The sequence below is a fragment of the Leiobunum rupestre genome, chromosome 7, assembly GCF_980474605.1.
Source record: "Leiobunum rupestre chromosome 7, qqLeiRupe1.1.hap1, whole genome shotgun sequence".
Taxonomy (NCBI): domain Eukaryota; kingdom Metazoa; phylum Arthropoda; class Arachnida; order Opiliones; family Sclerosomatidae; genus Leiobunum; species Leiobunum rupestre.
The window spans coordinates 40,100,187-40,119,653 of NC_143390.1; the positions used below are offsets into that span (position 1 = coordinate 40,100,187).

General features: G+C 40.6%; 1 protein-coding gene across 1 annotated transcript in view; it reads left to right on the forward strand.

Annotated features, from left to right (window-relative positions):
- Cda5 (Chitin deacetylase-like 5) overlaps positions 1-9,740 on the forward strand; it is a 61,292-nt gene extending 51,552 nt beyond the window's left edge. The window contains exons 2-5 of the mRNA XM_090153656.1: positions 3,470-3,670; positions 3,730-5,880; positions 6,330-6,552; positions 8,319-9,740. Coding sequence (XP_090009782.1) covers positions 3,470-3,670; positions 3,730-5,880; positions 6,330-6,552; positions 8,319-9,102 — 3,359 coding nt within the window. The 3' untranslated portion in view covers positions 9,103-9,740. The remainder of the gene's footprint in view (positions 1-3,469; positions 3,671-3,729; positions 5,881-6,329; positions 6,553-8,318) is intronic.
- Positions 9,741-19,467: the final 9,727 nt, after the last annotated feature.

Below are 19,467 nucleotides of genomic sequence, written 5' to 3' on the forward strand. Positions count from 1 at the left end.
ATATTCAAAATGCTAAAACCCGAGTGGCTGGACCACCCTCTGTAAGTCGGTTTTTCGTACATTTTAAAACTTTTCAATGTTAATTTAATGATTTTCAAATTGATTTCATGATTTTTAAAGTTTATTTCATAATTTTCAAACTTGACTTCATTATTTTCAATGTTGATTTCATGATTTTTAAAGTTGATGTCATGATTTTTTAAGTTGGCTTCATTATTTTCAATGTGATTTCATGATTTTCAATGTTGATTTCATGATATTCAAGTTGATTTCAAAATTTTATGATATTCAAGTTGATTTAAAATTCACGATATTTAAAATCTGTTTCCTTGGAAGTGTAAGTGAATTTTGGGAAAATAAACCCAAACTAAAGTAAATAGCACCCAAAACCTGTTGATATAAACTAGGCAGTTTTCTAAAGCGCTGTCATGATGCTGGTATCAAGACGTTGCATACGTAAATATCGAACAATAACTTCCAATTATACTACCCAGCAAAAATCAGAGTATAGTATAAATATTAGTTATCTACCGCGAGGCAGACCGCTTTGAAAACCTCTTCGTGTAAAGAACAATTTCGTGAGCTCATTGTCAGTGGACAACGGGTTTAAGAGCGGGGAGACGGTAGCCGTCCTTTTGATTTCGATACAGGTTAGATTTGTATCCGCGCCAAATAGCTACCGGGTCTTTCGATTTTGATATCAAAGGAAAAAGAAGCGCTGATGTTTTATAAAAGAATCTCGAGCACGGCGGCGGTTGCCTCGGAAACCAGATTGGACTAGATGGAAAAGAAAAACATCTTCTTTTCCATCAAAAATAACGGGAACTTTTGGCCAGAAACGCAAGCACGAACTGAGCTCTACTTTAACCCAAATCCGAATGCCAAATAATAAATACTCTAGTGCCTAGATTGGAAGAAGAAAATTACCACCGCTGAGAGTTAAACGCGCGCTAATAAGCGCTTCGAGCGATAAAATAATAATATGAGAACCCGATGACAACCCTAACCTTCGGGGGGCCAAATAAGGAACAAAAATGGCAATATACATGTTTTAAAGTAAATATAAATAAACAATATGAATGTAGGAGTGTTCAATGGAGTTTTTATATTAGGTAATAACGCCCTGGAGACTGGTCATGAAAATTAACGACCTTTTCTGACTTTTGAGTAAATTATCTCAAATTTATACACATGAAATATACGCCTCCAAAATCAAGTCCATAAAAATCTGAAAATATGTAAAAAAAGCTAAATAATTGATATTTAAATTATCGTATACAAAATTTGGAAGTTTCCAAACCCCTCGTGATTTGCCCAATTATTAAGTAAAACTCAATTTGATTACTCCCTAAATTATCTCATTTCAAAATATTTAAATTTTACTTAGTTTGTTCTTTAGGTACCCAATATTCCTTGTGTTTACTTTGTTTATTATCCACCTCAAGTAAATTATAACTTTAACTATAAAACCACAGAGGCAATTTTCGAAATTCAAAGTGTCTGAATCCAGTGATTACTAAACAACTAATTTAGAAAATAGCGATTTGATTTAGCAATCATAAATTTTCGCTGGAAACGCCCAGGGTACCGAAAGATTTTGGGACAAATAACATTCCCGCCCCAAAAAAATAAACAAATTAAAAATTTCCCCAAACTATAATAATAAACCTATCGAAAAGTTGTTCCCAAAAACCCAGTAACCATCAATCTACGATTTCATAAACACGTGAATCAAAGCGTAACAATGTCACACTTCAAGTTGCTCCTACCTGGCTTTCATAAAAACTCGAACACATTGTTCTGGCGGGCCTCTTACAAAAACATTTTTAAAAAATGTAAAATATTTTAATCCGAGCTGATTCGAAATTTTGCAATGCCTGACAGATCGGAAGGGTGGAACTAGGCCTATATATTAAACACTTTAAAACAGCCTTAAAAACGAATCTAGAGCGCGCATAACTTAAATAAGAGAGAAGATTTGATTTAAAAAAAAAGATTTTAAAAGGCTTTTAAGAATTGGGCGATCCTTTACAAATGCGTCTCAATTATTTCTCTCGAGTACCCCTATTTGGCTAACGACTTAGCTGAGAGTTAAAACATACTGACTTCACCCTCATTTATAGCCTTGGATATAATTGTCATTTAATCCGAAATGTAATCCCACTACTTCGATGAAATTTCAGTCACGTTCACACTATATATTATTTATCAATAAATTTTTCAAAGAATTTTTAAATTGTTCTTCCAATTAAATAACTAAGGCACCACATTAGGCCTAAGTCATTAAGCAGATTTTAAAGCCATTTATTCAGGTGGCTGGGTTACAATGCGTAGGAGGGTGGTGGCCAGCCCTTCATTCCACGCGAGCCAACATCTCCCTACACTAACTATTACCGTTAACCTAAACAAGTTTTATGGAAGGGGAAACCGAACAGATCGGGTAAAAACCCCTTAAACCAGTGGGGAGAGAACTTGCAAACTCTACGCGGAAGGAGTGTTTCCCAGTTTTCACCCAGTGCCACAAGCTGGGATCGAACCCGGCTTCTCTTGCTGCGAGGCGAAAGTGTTTGATGCTAGCAACTAATTTGTCAAAACAATTATTTTCTTACCTTCATTTTCATACTATAATATCTATTAGAGGAATAAAATTGCTAGACAAGTTTTCCAACAGAAGTAGAGTAGTGTGAACGTTGCTTTAATCAATGGGGAATCTACATGCAAATACCAAAACCTTTCGCAAGAATATGAGAGCACAAAATTTTAAATAATTCGGCCATTGGCACTCCCACAGGTTGAAGGGGGGGAGGGGGAGGGCAAGAAAAAAAGGATTACCCAGATTTTGTGTTACAATCGGAATTACGAAATTTCTTTCGGATTCGGTTTGGAAAAAGATTTATAGCTCACGCACGCTTTCGCGTTACTTTCCGAAAGCAACCCCTCCGCCACCCTAAATGAGATCATTTGATTAAGGTTGCATGAAGAAGAGAGAGTAGGAATGAGCGGAGATGTTACGTCAAAAGTGTGTCACGATCGGAACTCATCGTACGACAAGAACAATCCGGAAACAAAAGCTTTCCCCCCCACTTTACGCCAACAAATCTCTAGAAGTTTTGGCTTTAAATTATTATAAGATAAACTCAAGCGTATCTTTACCCACCCTCGCCGGAACGGAACTTTTCGATGTAATCGGTAAATGAAAACGTTACGAATTTTATCTAAATAAGACTATAGTATCTGGGACTATGGGCTGAGGCAACGGTTTCCCCCTATTAAGGGAATCATAAGATGGATTATAAGTACTACTTACGAGTCTTTTGTGTTTCTCAAGATGGGTTAGGTCGGAAGCGTGCGCGCGGGAATCTGACCAAAATAGACTTAATCGCTTTTTGTTTATCCCAGAAATATGAAATGCACGGTATTGTTTTACGTTTAATAACGGTATTGTTTGCGTTTTATCTTTTTCCCGTAGTGGTTCCTCTCTTTTGCCAAGCTGTTGACAAGCAATTCAACTGTCCCGAGCAGTTTGGTTACTATCCCGATACGGAAGACTGTAGCAAGTACTTCGTGTGCGTCTTCGGCGACGCCCTACACGAAAGTTGCACCGGAGGATTGTACTTCAGCGTCGAGTTGCAAACTTGCGACTGGCCACGAAATGTTGAATGTGCCAATGGTACGTTAATTATAAATACTTAATAAACTCCAACGTATTAATTGTTTAACCTTGGTTAGGTTACAAACCACCCGTCGATAAAGATGGTCCGACGCAGTCCAAAGAGGGAACGTTCTCAGCCAACCGTAGGAACCCCCCTCAGAACGTCAACAAAGCGCGTTCCGCTAGACCGCAATTACCGGCTTCCCAGGGAAGGTCGGTGTTGGGAAATGCGCCAAATAAGAATCCTCCTCCGAGATCGACCAGCTACGAAGAAGACGACTTCGACTCGTCCAGAAACGGACCGGTACGAAGTGTCACTCAGCACAACGAACTGAGAACGACCCCGCTGCCCAGGGCAACGACGCAAAACACGATCCCGGCTACCTCGACGCTTCCAACTACGGACAGCGACCGTCCCACTCTACCCGTGACCACCACCGCTTTGCAAGTCTACAAGGAAACATCCGACGACTACGAAACGGGAACTACCGACACGACCACCCAAGCCAACGGACCCAAAGACTCTCTGGACTCTTTGGAAAACGCCAGAGCTGATCCGCCCAATAACAGGTTCCCCGGTTACGACGCTCAACAACCTCAATTCGAAGAAGCCGTCCCGTCCGTCGTCGACTCGGAGGGACGAATCCACATTCCTGATGGACTTTACAGCAACGGCCCCAGTATCCCGGGAGTGTCGGACATCAGCGTTTTCGTCAAACCCATCTACGAAAACGACGAACGCGATCAATCCGATCGCAAAACGCCCGAGGACGATGGAAGACCGCGAAAACCCTCTCAAACTAGCTCTTACGTCACGCCGGTTTATTCCAACAACGGTAACTCCAGGGACCACGACGCCGATCGCGTAATTACGTCATTCAGATCGACGGATCAAGATGAGGATGACGAGGAGGATGATGATATTTCCGACAACGAGAAACCAGTTGGCAGAAGCCGAGACCTGATCCCGGAAATTACCAGTAATAATGGCAATCACAAGGAACCGGAGGAAGAAGTAAACCGTTATTACCGAACGAGTGGTAGTCAGGAACATAGGGATAGGGCCACGCCCGTCATACAGGTGTACCCGCAAAATCCCAGAGAGAATGGACCTTATCCTCGACTTCCCAGCAACCACAACAGTTACGGTGAAGCGGGACGTTCCATCAGGTACCCGAACCAACCACCCATAGAAGTCACCTTCGGAGAAAATCCGCAAGTATACAGAGAAACCGCCCCGGCACCAGCACCTAGTTACAGAGAACAAAGTACTACTGGAAACGTTTACGGACAAGAAGTCGCGGTTAGAACTCCAGCTAGAGAGTTGACAGTTAGAGAACCGGCCAGAGAAATTATCCCAGTTCGAGAGACACCGAGAGAGATAACGCCTGTACGAGAGGTAGCTAGAGAAATTGTGGTGCCAGTTAGAGAGGAACCGATAAGAGATCCGTACAGAGAACAAGCTCCTCCCAGAGCGGTGTACCAAGAAACTCCAACGGTCAGAGAGATACCAAACAGAGGTCCCAGTTACAGAAACCAACCGGATCAAATTCGAAAGAGGGCCTCGACAACGACAACGCCAAAGCCGACAACCGATACGTCCATTGTCGTCGGTCGAGATGGTTCCAGATACTCGAACAATAACCAGAATAACAATCGTAATGCCTACAGGACTACGAGCCAGGATCGATCCAGAAGACCGAATAAAGAAATCCCGCTGCAATACGTCTCCACCAGACACAGACCGAACCCGAACCAACAACCAAATTACGGGTTCACGGAAAACCCTCCGAAGACGGACTACAACATCTACGCGACCCCAAAACCGGAAGTGACGGAAGCGCCGTACGAGTACGCTCGAGTTCCATCTCAATACGGATATCCTCAAGACCAATACTACCACGACGATAATGACAAAGCCGTTTTCGTCGCTACGAGACAAAGAAGCACCCCGAGACCCACATCCAGGTCGACTAGACCACGAACGACGGCTCTGGTGACCAGCACCACTCCCGCTCCCACAACCAGAAGCAACAGGAGACCGATGCCGACGGGTCTCAACCGCCCGGCTACGAGACCACCGTCCACCGAACCTAAACTGCCGCCGAAACCGCCTTCGAGGCCGGCTTCCAGGTACGCCACGCCAGTACCGTTCTCGACGGCCACCAAATGCAACAACCGAAATTGCAAACTGCCAGACTGCAGATGCGGTGGAACCGATACACCAGGTAAGACCTTTACCACTGCTACCCGATGTACGCGCGTACACATAGTCGTAAAGTATATCTGACAGACAAATTAGAAAAAGGCGGAAATATATTTGAATACTTCTAGCGCAAAAATATCAACCCACTATCGCTTAAAAATAGCATAGGAAATAATAGGAGTAGGCTTAAATCAGTAATTTTCGCAATATCCGGTAACATCCCGCATAAGTGAAAATTGAACCGATGCCAATGAAGATGCACTACCATTCTTTCCCCGGGTAGTTTCTCTAAATTACCCTCACCCCATCCTCCCTCACCACCAACAATACAATCTAGAAAAAAAATACAAGAATTTAAAGTATTACCAATTTCACCTTAGACAAACGCCCATAGTAGGCCGGCTAAATACAGTCACACCAAAACAATAAGGAAAGGTAACGCTAACCCGTGATCACCCCTCATTATTACAGGCTCGATTCCGGCAAGCGACACTCCTCAGGTGGTCCTCTTGACCTTCGACGACGCCGTCAACGACCTCAACTACGAGCTGTACGAAGATATCTTCACGACGCGCAAGAATCCGAACGGATGCCCCATCTTGGGTACCTTCTACGTCTCCCACGAATGGACGGATTACGGAAAGATCCAAACGCTCTACGCCCAGGGCCACGAGATGGCGTCCCATTCGATCACGTGCGTCACTTACACTTTTCTTTCTTTCTTTCGTTATTCGTCTTCCATAAGCCACCTAAAGTGTTAAAAATAAGCGTGTAAAAATGTATCGCGGGTAGATACGTAGGTTGCCTGTTTAGGTTTCCGTGAATGAGTTTTGTGGCGTAACGAAATTTTTAAAAGTTCACCGTGTGGGTAGCGATTTTAAACAACACCTATAATAGGCGGCTAGTGCTTTATGCTAAAATATTCACCGGGCAAGGTTAAAGGCCTATTCGCAAAAGCTTATCTTTGAGATAAATTCGGTTGTGACGCCATCTATCGCTGTTTTACAGAAACAGATCATAGTTACGTTTTGTAGAGGGCAGGAGAAATCGAAAATCACATAATTCTGATATTAGATGATTCGTTTTTAGTGGCGTAGCGAGGATATTTGGCACACGCCCCCCTCTTCCGTTGCCTCTGGAAAACTAAATTTTTTGTTTTATTTAAAAAAAAGTGTACTTTTCAAGTTTCAGGAAAAATGAGTTTAATCGAACAAATCCATTTTACATGCCCCCTAGCAATCCGCGCCCGATGCCCCCCTACACCCCCGCCCTCGCTACGCCTAGATCTGTGCGTTTTGGACAGACCGATTGCTGAAGTGGTATACTACAGATTTTTTATAAGACAGTTGTTTTACCACTACCAAGTTGACTTAAGAGCTCCCAAGTGCGAATCGGCCGTAACATTCTTCACGTCCAATAAAACAACTCAAACGTACTTGACCAAAGGGAGAAGGATAATAGTTGAAAATAAATTAAAAATTTTCTAATTATAACTGATTTGATATAATCGGGATAATGAGTCGGCTTTCACGTCCCCAAAAGAAAAGAGAATTCGGCAAATCAACCCGTTAGGCTTAATTATAGAAACACAGTAGGGTTCCAATAAGCGACGCCAATGGGAAACTAGGTCCGGGGACGCGTTTCCTCAAATACGACTGATTTGGGGGGAAATATTACCCAACTTGTTGAAAACGCCCGAATTAAAAATAGATGGTATATTATCGTCCCCCCTCCAGGGGAGTTGCTGCGATCGGAGCCGACAGAAAAGACATAAATTAATGTTTGGGAAATATAAGGAGTTAAAACACGAAAGGGATGTCGTCCATATTTAGTTTTCGGAAAATTTGTTGGTATAATAGCGAGCCCCGCAGTTTGATAAATGTCGGGAGAATGTTCTCGATGTAAGGAAGAGGGCCAAAGATTAATTTCACTTCTTAGAAACTATACAAATAAGACGTAAGAAGGCGTTTCGCGGGTTCACTCAACTCCATCTTTTCGCTGCTTTGGCCGTCGTGTTAAAAAAACTGACGCGACTTTCAGACTGTAGACGCGACCTTGGTTACGTTACTTCGTATTAATGACTAGAAGGGGTTATCCGACATTGTAACGAAAGGCGGGGAATTGTTCCGCGCGACTATGGCTATTCTGTCAGTTGAGACGGTGACTTAACCTAACCTGGGCAAGGTCATTTCGAAGATATGGTTGGTTTGATTTATGTAAGTGGAGATGGCGATAAGAATATCGGTGGTTTAACATCATTATTAAGGTTGTTCCCCCGTTCTTTCCCGCTCGTTTTCACCAGCCATCATTACTTGGTAAATCATCTAATTTTGATCATTTATCTCGTATAGTTTACGGCCTAAGGCCATTCCGAAGAACCCCACGCGATATTTCATCGCGTCTGTCCCGGGACGACAATCCATTTTTTCTAAAGCAAAATATTTTCTCTCCCAAAAACAGGCATAGCTACGGAGAAAAGTTCTCCAAGAGTCAATGGCAGAAAGAGATCAACGGTCAGCGAGAGATCCTTCACCTTTACGGCGGAGTTAACTTGGAGGACGTCAGAGGAATGCGCGCCCCTTTCCTGCAAATTGGCGGCAACAAAATGTTCGAGATGTTGCACGAGTCCAACTTCACCTACGATTCGTCTATGCCCGTTTTCGAGAACAACCCACCGTTTTGGCCGTACACGACGGACTACGCCATCAACCACGAATGCATGATCGCGCCCTGCCCAACCAAGTCCTTCCCGGGCATCTGGGAGGTCGGGATGGTCATGTGGATCGATCTTCGCGGTGGCCGTTGCTCTATGGGCGACGCCTGTTCCAACCCGACGGACGACGAAGGCGTCTATAAAATGTTAATGAAGAACTTCAACCGCCATTACAAATCCAACAGAGCCCCGTTCGGACTATACTACCATTCGGCCTGGTTCAGTACCCAACACCATCGCAAAGGTTTCTTCAGGTTCCTGGACGAAATTAACGGCAAGGACGACGTGTGGCTCATTACCACTTGGCAACTGCTCCAGTGGATGAGGAACCCCACCCCTTCGTCCAAAATCAACAGTTTCGAACCTTGGCAATGCAAGCCAGACTCCAAGAAACCACCCCTGTGCAGAAACCCCATCGTCTGCAACGTATGGGATCGCGGCGGGGTTCGGTACATGAAAACGTGCCAACCGTGTCCTTCCAAGTACCCCTGGGTTGGCAAGACGGGCTTCGAAAGCAGCCGCGGCGGTTAAACCAACCCAACTATAGCCTCGATGGACAATTCAGGTTTTTCTCCTGGAAAGCGAAATTTTCGAAAACCAAATATCATAAATGGACTCGGACACGCAAAAAATAATTAAATAAAATACTCAAACACGGTTTCGATATCGTGGTTTATATTTTCATAAACCGGTCGCTGCCGTGGGCTGTTGTTTTATATCATATTTCGTACGGAAAAGTTGGCAAGAAGACCTATACAACAAGTCTTTCAGATATTTGTTTGTTTATATTATATTCGTATAAGAGGGGCGCCCGCCCTCCCACGTGGAGTCTCGTGCGATAGTTTCCCCTCCCCCCCCCTGCACCCCCCCTCGTTGACGTAACGTTGTTTTGACTTTGTCCGCGTGTGTGAAAAACATTAACGATTGGTCAAAAATGCGGAAATTTTTTAATAAAATCATCAAAGCGAATTTCCAAGAAAAATTAATTTATAGTGTCGCGTTGTGTGTATTATTATTTTGAAATGATATGTTCCGTATCTAAAGTCGAACGATAGTTATTTAAGTTAAAGATAATAATGTTTTCGGTTGGATTTAAATACGTATTAAGATTTTATAAAGTGAACTGAAAGGAATTAATAGAGTGAAGATATAGTAACTATTATTTTGTTAGTTAAGTTTGACTTTAGCCGAAGTTTTACCCATCCTAAATCTCCGACCTTTAATCTGTTTGTTAGTACCGTTCGAAATACAACGATATTTTTTTTTCAAGTTCTATCCAATTCCCTAGTTCGAAAAAACCCTTTTTTCACCAACACAAAGATAAAATATCCGCAGATATTATTGAACCAACCCCTTTTTGTATTGTTTTAAAAGTACGAAAAGAATTTAAGGAGTTCTCATTGCCATGTTAATTTAATGTTTTTTTTTGTTGTTTTTTTTTAAGAATCGCGAAACATGACCTTTCTTCTAGTTTTATTCGAAATTGGAAATAATTAATCGTTTTAAAACATTCTTCTGAGAAAATAAAAGGCCAAACAATATTCTCTCTTTAGCGCTGTTTTAATCGCTGAAAACTGGAAAGGTTTTTACGTATCTTTTCTAATTTGCATTTCTTTCGGTGTTACCCCTTTTACCCAGACAATCCTGTTTGAAAGCAAAAACCATGAAGTTCTAATGAATAAATTTAGGAATAATTTAAATTTATCCGCTGTTGATTTTATTCGCATACTGATAGTGTTTTAAGTTAAAGAGCCGTTTGAATTTTGCTAGATTACTGGGCGGGTTCCGGAAGTTGGCCTAGAAAAATCCACGAATGTGATTGGACAGATAGGCTAAAACGGGATACGGAGGAGGAGGAGCTACTTTTATTTTCACACCGATTTTTCAAACACCCTTGTAGCCCTTTAATACAATTTTTTTTAAATCCTAGTTTCAATAATAGCCACAGATGGCGATATTCACCAAGTTAACGAAAATTAAAAAAACTACTTTTTTCCTAATATAATATAATATATCTAGGGTGCCCTATGTGGAAGCAGTCTACTGCAATTTATCGCGAAATTCTTCACCAATTATTGCACGATGGTCGCTATACAGCAGACTTTACTGTTATAGTTTGGCAGATCTAACTTCATGAATTAATTCATACACATAAACATTTCAGGGGAGGTTCATGTTTATATTTATTAGTTTACTTTACCTCATCTGTACGGTCTGCGCCCGTAATATAACTAGTATCATAAGTAACATTGTATGTCAATTGTATGTTTATATTTAAAAATGCATCATTTTATTTCCAAAATGAGTTTAATTTTTAATTTTGAAAGCGTATCAATTTTCAATGGTGATTTTCGCACTTTTACCTGACAGTTCCAAACACTAGAAAGGACTCGCGTAGAGTGGTCAGTCCTTAGCCACGTTAATATTTATATTGTCATTGGTGAAAGAGACTCATTAAATAATAGCGTTGGAAGAATAGCGTCATACTTATAATAGTACGTTACTTACGCTAGCATTTCGTTATTACTAAAATTAACATTTTTATAAAAAATATAATTAAAATTTTATTAAAAGTTTTAAATTTCATATTCAACAAATTGAAAAAAATATATATATAATATAAAATGAATCAGTGCAATGCCAGGGCGCGAACCCACGACATTTCAACTCCCACACGAGGCGCCCTCATAAAATTTGCGGTCAGTACCAGAGCCCACGCAAAGATGTCGCTACTAGTCGCTAGCGTCGCAGCTGTAAATATCACTCTTACGATTTGTATATAAATAGGCCTATCCTTAAAGGGTTCCAGGGGATGACAGTGGGGGGTGAAATAGCACTATTTTTTAAAGCGGAAGGAGTCAAATTTTTGGTAATACGAAACTTTACAAAACACGTTGTAATTTCGCGGAAATTCGGATTTCGATATCGGTCGCAACAGATGGAGTTTTTGTCACCTTGGCCTAGTTTGCTTTTATTGGAATTTAATTAGAATTAACATGGAAAGTTGTTCTTGTTCAACGAATTGTCTTAGTGATTGATTTTCTTTTCATTTATCATGTATTTTATTATTACCATTAATTTCATTGCTCGACATTGTTAAAACCGAAAATTTTAAAACAGACTGGCGAACTCGCGGAGGAATACTACGCGGTCATCGTACATTCGTTTAGCGCGACGTACGCCCTCTAGTGACGGTAATCGAAATCAAAATCCGGACTGGCATTCTTCAACGTTTCCAGAAATGGTAATATTTAATTAATATAGAGCCACTTAGCTACTGGACTTTCATCTGCCAAGCAGTTGCTTTGTGTTTTAGAATAGAAAATGCATCAGCTAACTAACTTTCCCACTTTGGCCGCTACGTGGCTCTATATAAACTGAAAAGACTAATCAATTTACTCAGTGGTAAGTGAACAATGAACAGTGGCAGCGGAATAGGGGGTTACAGGGGTACAATGTACAATCCTAGATTTTACAATCAATGGTATTTGTACCCCCCAAATTGTCCGTTCAAAAATTTCATAAATCACATTTTAGTCTATACAAAAGGTGGGTAAAAATGCAAACCCACCCAGCAAAGCTTGAATTTATGTAAAATAAGACCAATAAGAAACTGCAATTTCGTTAAAAATCGTCTGAAACGCAAACGATTTTAAACCGAGAACACGAAATTACGCAACATTGTTTGCATCCCTACGTCATCATTAATGCAGTTCCAAGTATAGATATAAGCACCAAGAATAAATATGTAATATTTGTAATTTGAGCAAGAATGAACCGTACAATAACGCCATTTTGCTGGTGTATATTTCTTACTAATATGCGAGGGTTAACAGTTTCAATCGTCTGTTTGCGGATTTTAATTATTTTAAAATGATTAAGAATTTAGTTTCACGTTAAAAATGGTTACCTGCCTTGTTAAAAATTGTTCGATTAGTTCAATTAGAATTAGAGACCTAATATTGTCGTTTTATTCGATACCGAAGGTAATTGTAAAAGGGATCACCACAAAGGCCTAATTTGATAAACTTTGCCAACCTCTTTTCGTAGATATTCCTGTCGTCATTTGCTATTAATTTAAATAACCAGGGTTTAAAATCTTATCTGGTTTTGCTTAAAGGGGAATTGTCACCAAAACCAAAGTTTACGGGGTTTTTTTACAGAATGATAGACAATATATTAATGATTATGTCACTGAAATTTTATAGTTATTGGGAAAGTATTTAAAAAGTTACGCTACTTTTTCCGCAACCTACATCAAACGGCTCCAAAATTTTCAGAAATCGCGGTTGAACCTACATGCAGCGCCAAAAGAATGAAGCGGCGAAAATTTGAGAAAGGGTGGCGTTTAAGGCATTTTAAAAACACGATAAACTACAATCTACGAATTTAACTCGGTTAAAAAGCCAAGGAGAATGTCGTAGCAAACCGAAAAACGATAAAACCGGGGAAAATAATATTTCGTCCACGAGATGGCGCTTCAAGTAGGTTCAACCAAGCGGTACTGAGAATCTGAGACCAAATTTGCCGGATTTTATCACAGCGAGCGCTGCCGGGGAACGAGAAAACGGATAACCTTTTTTTGAGGGGCTTTGGGCTCGACCAAAGATAATCTAAACTCGTACCCTAGATTCGAATACTGAGAGCTTTCCCATTGACGGTTTTGTTACGAAGCGTTTACCCTTTTCCGGCACGTGACCTCAGAAAAATCACGCTCCATCGGTTGCGGTAAGGCGCAAACCATGGAACGAATTTTTTCTGAGTTCCAGCGGGAAGTGGGTAAACGCTATCGGCAACGCGCGAGAGAGTGATTTCGAATCTTGGGTACGAGTTTAAATTATCTTTGGCTCGACCAGTCAGCGAGCGTTATGCCGTCACGTGGTAGACGCAAAAATTATTAAGCCTACTTTTAAAGACTTTCAAAATCGCTCCTTATATCACGTGACAGCGAAACGCTCGCTGATTAGTTGAACTCAAAGATCTTCAAAAACCGGGAAAATAAAGTATAGATATTTCAACATTTTTTTATCCGTTTTCTCGTTAACCGGCGGAAAAATCCGGCAAATTTTGTCCGTGTGTACAGTCGTTTTCCCGTGCGCCAGGACAACGGGAAAAGGTGGTAAAACGAGAAAATAGAGAAAATCAGGCTTAAGTATAAATAAAAACATTCTCGTTAACAGTCTAGTCACGTTACTAATCCGCATTAATTTCCCGATTCGATTTGTCAAAGTCAAAGTGAAAAAAGAAATGGTTTTGAAATAGGGCGTTCTCTAACGGGTGTTGCAACTTTTACAAGCCTACAATATTTTATATCTTACAATGGGTTTAATTTCGATATTTTTTTGCTGGTAATCGAAATTGGCGAAGAAATTAAAGTAATTATGGGGCGTGAAATTCAGACATCCGAGATAAAATTCGTCCTTCACGAATATGCATATTCATAACCAAGGACGTTGAAAACTTGGCCATTCAAAACGAGTTGAAGGGGCTTTCAACTTCGTCTACGTGGACGAAAACCCATCGGGCAAATAAAAGAACTTAAGATCTTAAGAACTACTGAAGACTAGCTATAATTTAACCGCCATTGTTGACAGAATTACTACTAGGTTACGTTGATGGAGAATAAATACTAGCAAAAGTGTATCCAGCTACGAAATAAAAATGAAAAGTGTAACTTCTCGGGCTCGGCACGTATTTCAATGGTCTCGAATTTCTCATCCAACTGCTGAAAATTTATTTACTTTATTGATGTTTTCTTATTTTTAAATTATAGATAGCTTAAGCGGAACACTTTAAAATTTTGAACAACAACGTCAGTGGTGCACCCAGGGGGGGGGGGGGGGCAGGAAGAAAAAAATATGCATGACTGATGCCTTCATAAAACGTTTTTTGCTCTCAAAGGGACACTTCTCTACCTAAAATTTTTTTTAGGACTCACCGCGTTTTTCAGAATCAGCATAAACACCGTCCGATAGATGGCTACACTGAGTTCAGTTTTCCGTGTCACATGTTAAAAGTCTACCACGAGATCCCCCTTTATTTTAACAGCCCCCTAAGGGAAGAGGAATTACACTGCCTAGCCAGTTCGGACCAATAATTTCCCCTCCTTACTATTCCTTCATGGTTGCATTTGAATTTTACTATTTTTTAAGAAAGTCGCTCATCAAGAACGTAGCGACTTCTCGCGTCAGTTAGGCTAACTACACAGAAATACGGTTTTAATTGAATATAAAATTAGTTCCTTAATCCAATCATTCCAATGTGAGGCTAGCGGCAGAGATTTACCGCGTCCAAGGCCTAATGTTTCAACTTCCATTATTAAAAATATTCAATTCCAAATAATTTTATTCCAAAACATTGTTAAATCGAAAATATCAAAGTCCAACTCTCGGAAACTAACCCAGTTCTTTTCTCCATAATAAATAAATTAAGCTAGGCCTTAATTCATGGGTTCGTTGATTGCGAGCTAACTCAGCGAAGAAAATCGAAAAATTCGCGAATGAGAGCGAAATTGCGCCACGTGGCAGCACTAAGGAGAATAAGGCTTTCGCGCTGTATAAAATCATCCTTGGAAAACCTACTTACGGCTTGTTGAAGAAAACATAGTTCCCCCCCTGCATGACCACTTGCGTTGCCCTTTAAGACGAATTTGGTGAAATAAGTGCGAGTATACAAATTGAAACATTTGCGGTACACTCGGGCACACGAAGAAACAAATAATTGTTTTTCGACAACACTCAAACCCATACATAATTTTGCTATTGTTCAAACGTTTTTCGTATACCCTGGGTCAGCGAAAGGTGTGCAATTTGCTAAAATTCGATTGGAAACGTACTTCATTGCGTTTGCCGGCGAACTGAAGCGCGCTTAACCAATTTTAAATAATAGAGAGGTTAAGCAGGACGCTCTAGAGTTGAACGACAACGTCGGGAGTATCTACACGTTCGTGAAATTAGTTTCTTTAAAATCGGTTAAGCGTGCTTTCACTTTGACGGCTAAAGGAAACATGAACAGTTACAATAGAATTTTAACACATTTTATAAATATTTGCTAAACATGACGAAAATAAAAAGTGTTTAACTAATACTAAAACGCGCTTTATTTATGACTGAGAAAATTGTCTAAAAACAAACATTGGTTTTCGTGTACCCTGGGACGCGTCAAAATTCTAAGAAGGAATTCTTCTCTTGAGAAGAGTTCTTCGTGAGAATTTTTCTCCCCGTGAGAACTCGCTAAAAAGCGTCAAATGTAAAAAGCTTGGAATTTTTGATCTAAACCTAATGGTTCTCGAGATAATTTTAGTATGACCTTGAAGACATGGTTCAAGGTCGTACAATTTTCCAAATGTTAAAATATCCTACCATGATGCGATTGTCTAGCAAATTTCGATAATGTAGCACGACTTGTTTTGGAGTTATTAGCGCTGTCTTGCAATTTTCCCTTTTACGACCTTTGTGATTTTGGTACCAATTTTCTCGACTTACTATTGGTCGAATCCGATCATGTTCACGCTATGTAGGCATAAAACGTGACGGGGAACACTTTTCTAATTGAAACCAACTTTCTAACACTTACGGTTCTCGAGATAGTTTTTGGGTGACCTTGAAGACATGGTTCAAGGTCATCGAGGTTATCATTCTTCTTTGGCCCCCTGCACGAGCTACGTAACATAAAAATTTCAAATTCCTAGAGAAAACGGTTTCTGAGATATTCGCCCTGGATCGTTTTTTAGTGGACAACCTGTATATGAAGGAAGAAAACATTTTATTTATAATTTAATAGGAAAGATTTCTTCGGAAAATAGCTTAACATTCGGTTTTCTCTGAAATTCATTTTCGTCCACAAAAAGATCATATTAGCTGAAAACTATTCGTGAGTTCTGAACCGTTAAGAGAACGGCCTAGGACTGAGCTGTAACGTCACGCAAAAGTTCTGGATAATTCAGAACTTTTGGACGAATAGTTGTGATTCGTACGATTTAACGTACGCAGCCCGATGTGCGGACGAATTTTAGAGATTTCAACCTTGAGTTCCGACCAGTACTTGCTCTTGAGCAGGTACCATTTAGAACGGTTCCGAACGGTTCAACAAGAGGTTGTTGTCTGCGAATAGTTTGCATTTGGGTAGTTCTAGAATTTTTTTGCCGAATAGTGCGCATGGGGACTGGTTGAACGGTTCAGAACTCACGAATAGTTTTCAGCTAGTGTTTATTTTATTTAGCATCAAGTGAACTGACTAGAATATTAGATTCCATTTTTATTTCTATATCCCCTTTTTGACCAACTCTTCTCAAGACAACTCGTGAGAAGAGATTACGTCACCTCCTGTAAACAACCGTAAAAATTTTGAGAAAAGAGAATTCTCCGAGGGGTCGGACATTTACCAAAATCCCGTACACTTTATCTAAAATCGCTAGATCTTTAAACTGTCTCTATGGTAAATTAACATTGAAATCCCAAAATCACTTCAAAAAGTAATGATAAAATCACCAAAATCTCTACGAAATCCCGAAATCCCGTAGAAAATAATGGCAAGTGTCCGACCCCTCGGAATTCTCACTATCAAGGGAAATTTTTTTAGAATTTTTACGCGCCCCTGGTTTACTTTAAATGTGTCTCCGTAGAGTCCGTAGTCCGATTTCGCCTATAATATACGAGGCTTAGGAGCATTTTAATTTAAACCAGAATTTACGATCGCTAAAACGCGTATGTTGCCAGAAAATTATTTGTTGAGCAGGAAAATTGTAATTTTAAGTATTTTTATTTGAACGCTATAGCTATTATACGACAGTTCACATTAGCTCGACATAAACATGGCGCCGTCGTCAGTTATAAAAGGTTCCGACTCCGAAGTAGAAACGCGAAAAGAAAACCGTGGAGAATGATCACGTGACTCGATCTCGACGTTGTCGTTCAAACGTCTATGCGCTCTGCTTAACCTGTCTAATATTTCTTCTCAAAAGTCGAGGTACTCCCGACGTTGTTGTTAAATCTTCTAGAGCGCTTTGTTTAAAATCTCTATTCTTATGATTTTTCCTTTCGAAAAATTAGTACCTTCAGAAACGAAGCGAGTTTTTAAAATACTAAATTTTATGTTTCGATTCCATAAATTTTCATTATTTCACAGAACTAAGCGTTATTTTTACTTTTAAAAGATTTTAATTTCCAAATAAACCTTGAAAAAGTTCGTGTGTTAACTCAATTCATAAGTTCGAATGTGTAAATAAAATACTTTATTTTTATCGACATATTGGAAAATGGCGACCAAAAGTATTTAGACGATTAAACTTAATACGTCATCTTTTACGATACTTTATATTATAATAAACTAGAAGCTTACAATATTGATTGTATGTTCATATTCTAAACATGAACTGAGAGACACTAAATTTATATTCTGACATGTGGACATTCGTCATAAAAACAAGTTTGAGTTTCAGAGTTTGACAGCAAGAAAATGTGAAGACACCGAAACGAATCTAGCGGTGTTAGGCTCTTCCGAGATAGCACCTAGCGCCACCTATGATCTAGCGTCTGCTACTGAGGAAAATTTCTAACTCCAGCGTCGTATTTGCACTGTGTTACTATGTAGGAAACAAAAAACAGTGTAAAATTATAATAAAATGTAACTTTTATTTCGTCCGTCAATACACGTAAATCTTCACGCTACTGGCTGGCATCTAGGAGCAACAAACACAACACCCCACACAAGGAGAACGCAACCGGTCAAAAGTCGTGGATTATCTTGTGTACGTTTTTCATTGGCTAGACGCTTTAGCGCCTGCTGTCGTCGGAAGGGGAAAATTCGGAAATTGTCTTCCCCCCCGCCCGTAAAACGTTCAGTGAAAAGGGTCGTCCAATGAAATTTGTATTCAACTCTGCGTTAGCGTGTTTAAAGGCTAGTTGCGTTCTCCTTGTGTTTGTGGCTCCTAGTTGGCATACGCTAATAGAGTCTTCTAATACGCTATCTATCTAGTTTTCGACGGAAACCAAGAGTGCGTAGCTTTTCGCGACCGAAAACTATAAGGTTCGCCATCGAAACCTAGATAGTTAGCGACTAATTAGTTTTTCCTCATCGTTATTCGTAAATTTGATGATATAAATAATGATATTTGCATTTCAATATAATTTTTGAATCGTTTGCTTATATTTTGATAAGTTTATTTAAGACAAAACGTTCTTAAGACTTTTTGATTTGTCTGTAGCAGACGCTAGATAAATAGGCGCAACCTATAACGCTTTTCAACATCTATGACCGTCGGGGCGCCGCCCCCAAAGAATTCTTCGATCGACTCCTTACCGGACTTACCCCGCCGTTCCTCATCGTTGGAGACTTCAACGCACACAATCTCCTCTGGGGTGGCCACCACACCGACGCACAAGGTCGCCTCATTCAGACTTGGCTGGAGGCCCACGACAACGTGGTACTCCTCAATACGGTGGAAGCAACCCGTCACCCAACCCACGGCCCGGAGAGCGCTCTTGACCTCGCCTTCGCTAGCGTCGACCTGGCCGCAGGTCTCCCATGGCGTGTCCAACACGATGCCCACAAGGATGAGAGTACTCCCCACTGGCGATATGCGGAGGCTGACTGGAAGGAATTTCAGATTGTCCTTGATAATGCTCTTGGCGTCTCCTCTGCGGAATCCCTTCTTCTCGACTCGACGAAGGCGTCGATCCCTCTCACCAGTGGCCACAGGGGGTATACGCCCCACCAGCCGCCTTGGTGGGATACCCGCTGCTCGGCGAAGGCTACAGTCGTCACTGCAGCCCGGCGGAGAGCGCAACGTTCGGGCCTCTCAGCCGACGTGATTCTTTATAAGCGGGAAAAGGCGCTCTTCAACAAATTGGTCAGGGAGACGAAGCGGAACAGCTGGCGGGCCTTCTGCGATCGGTT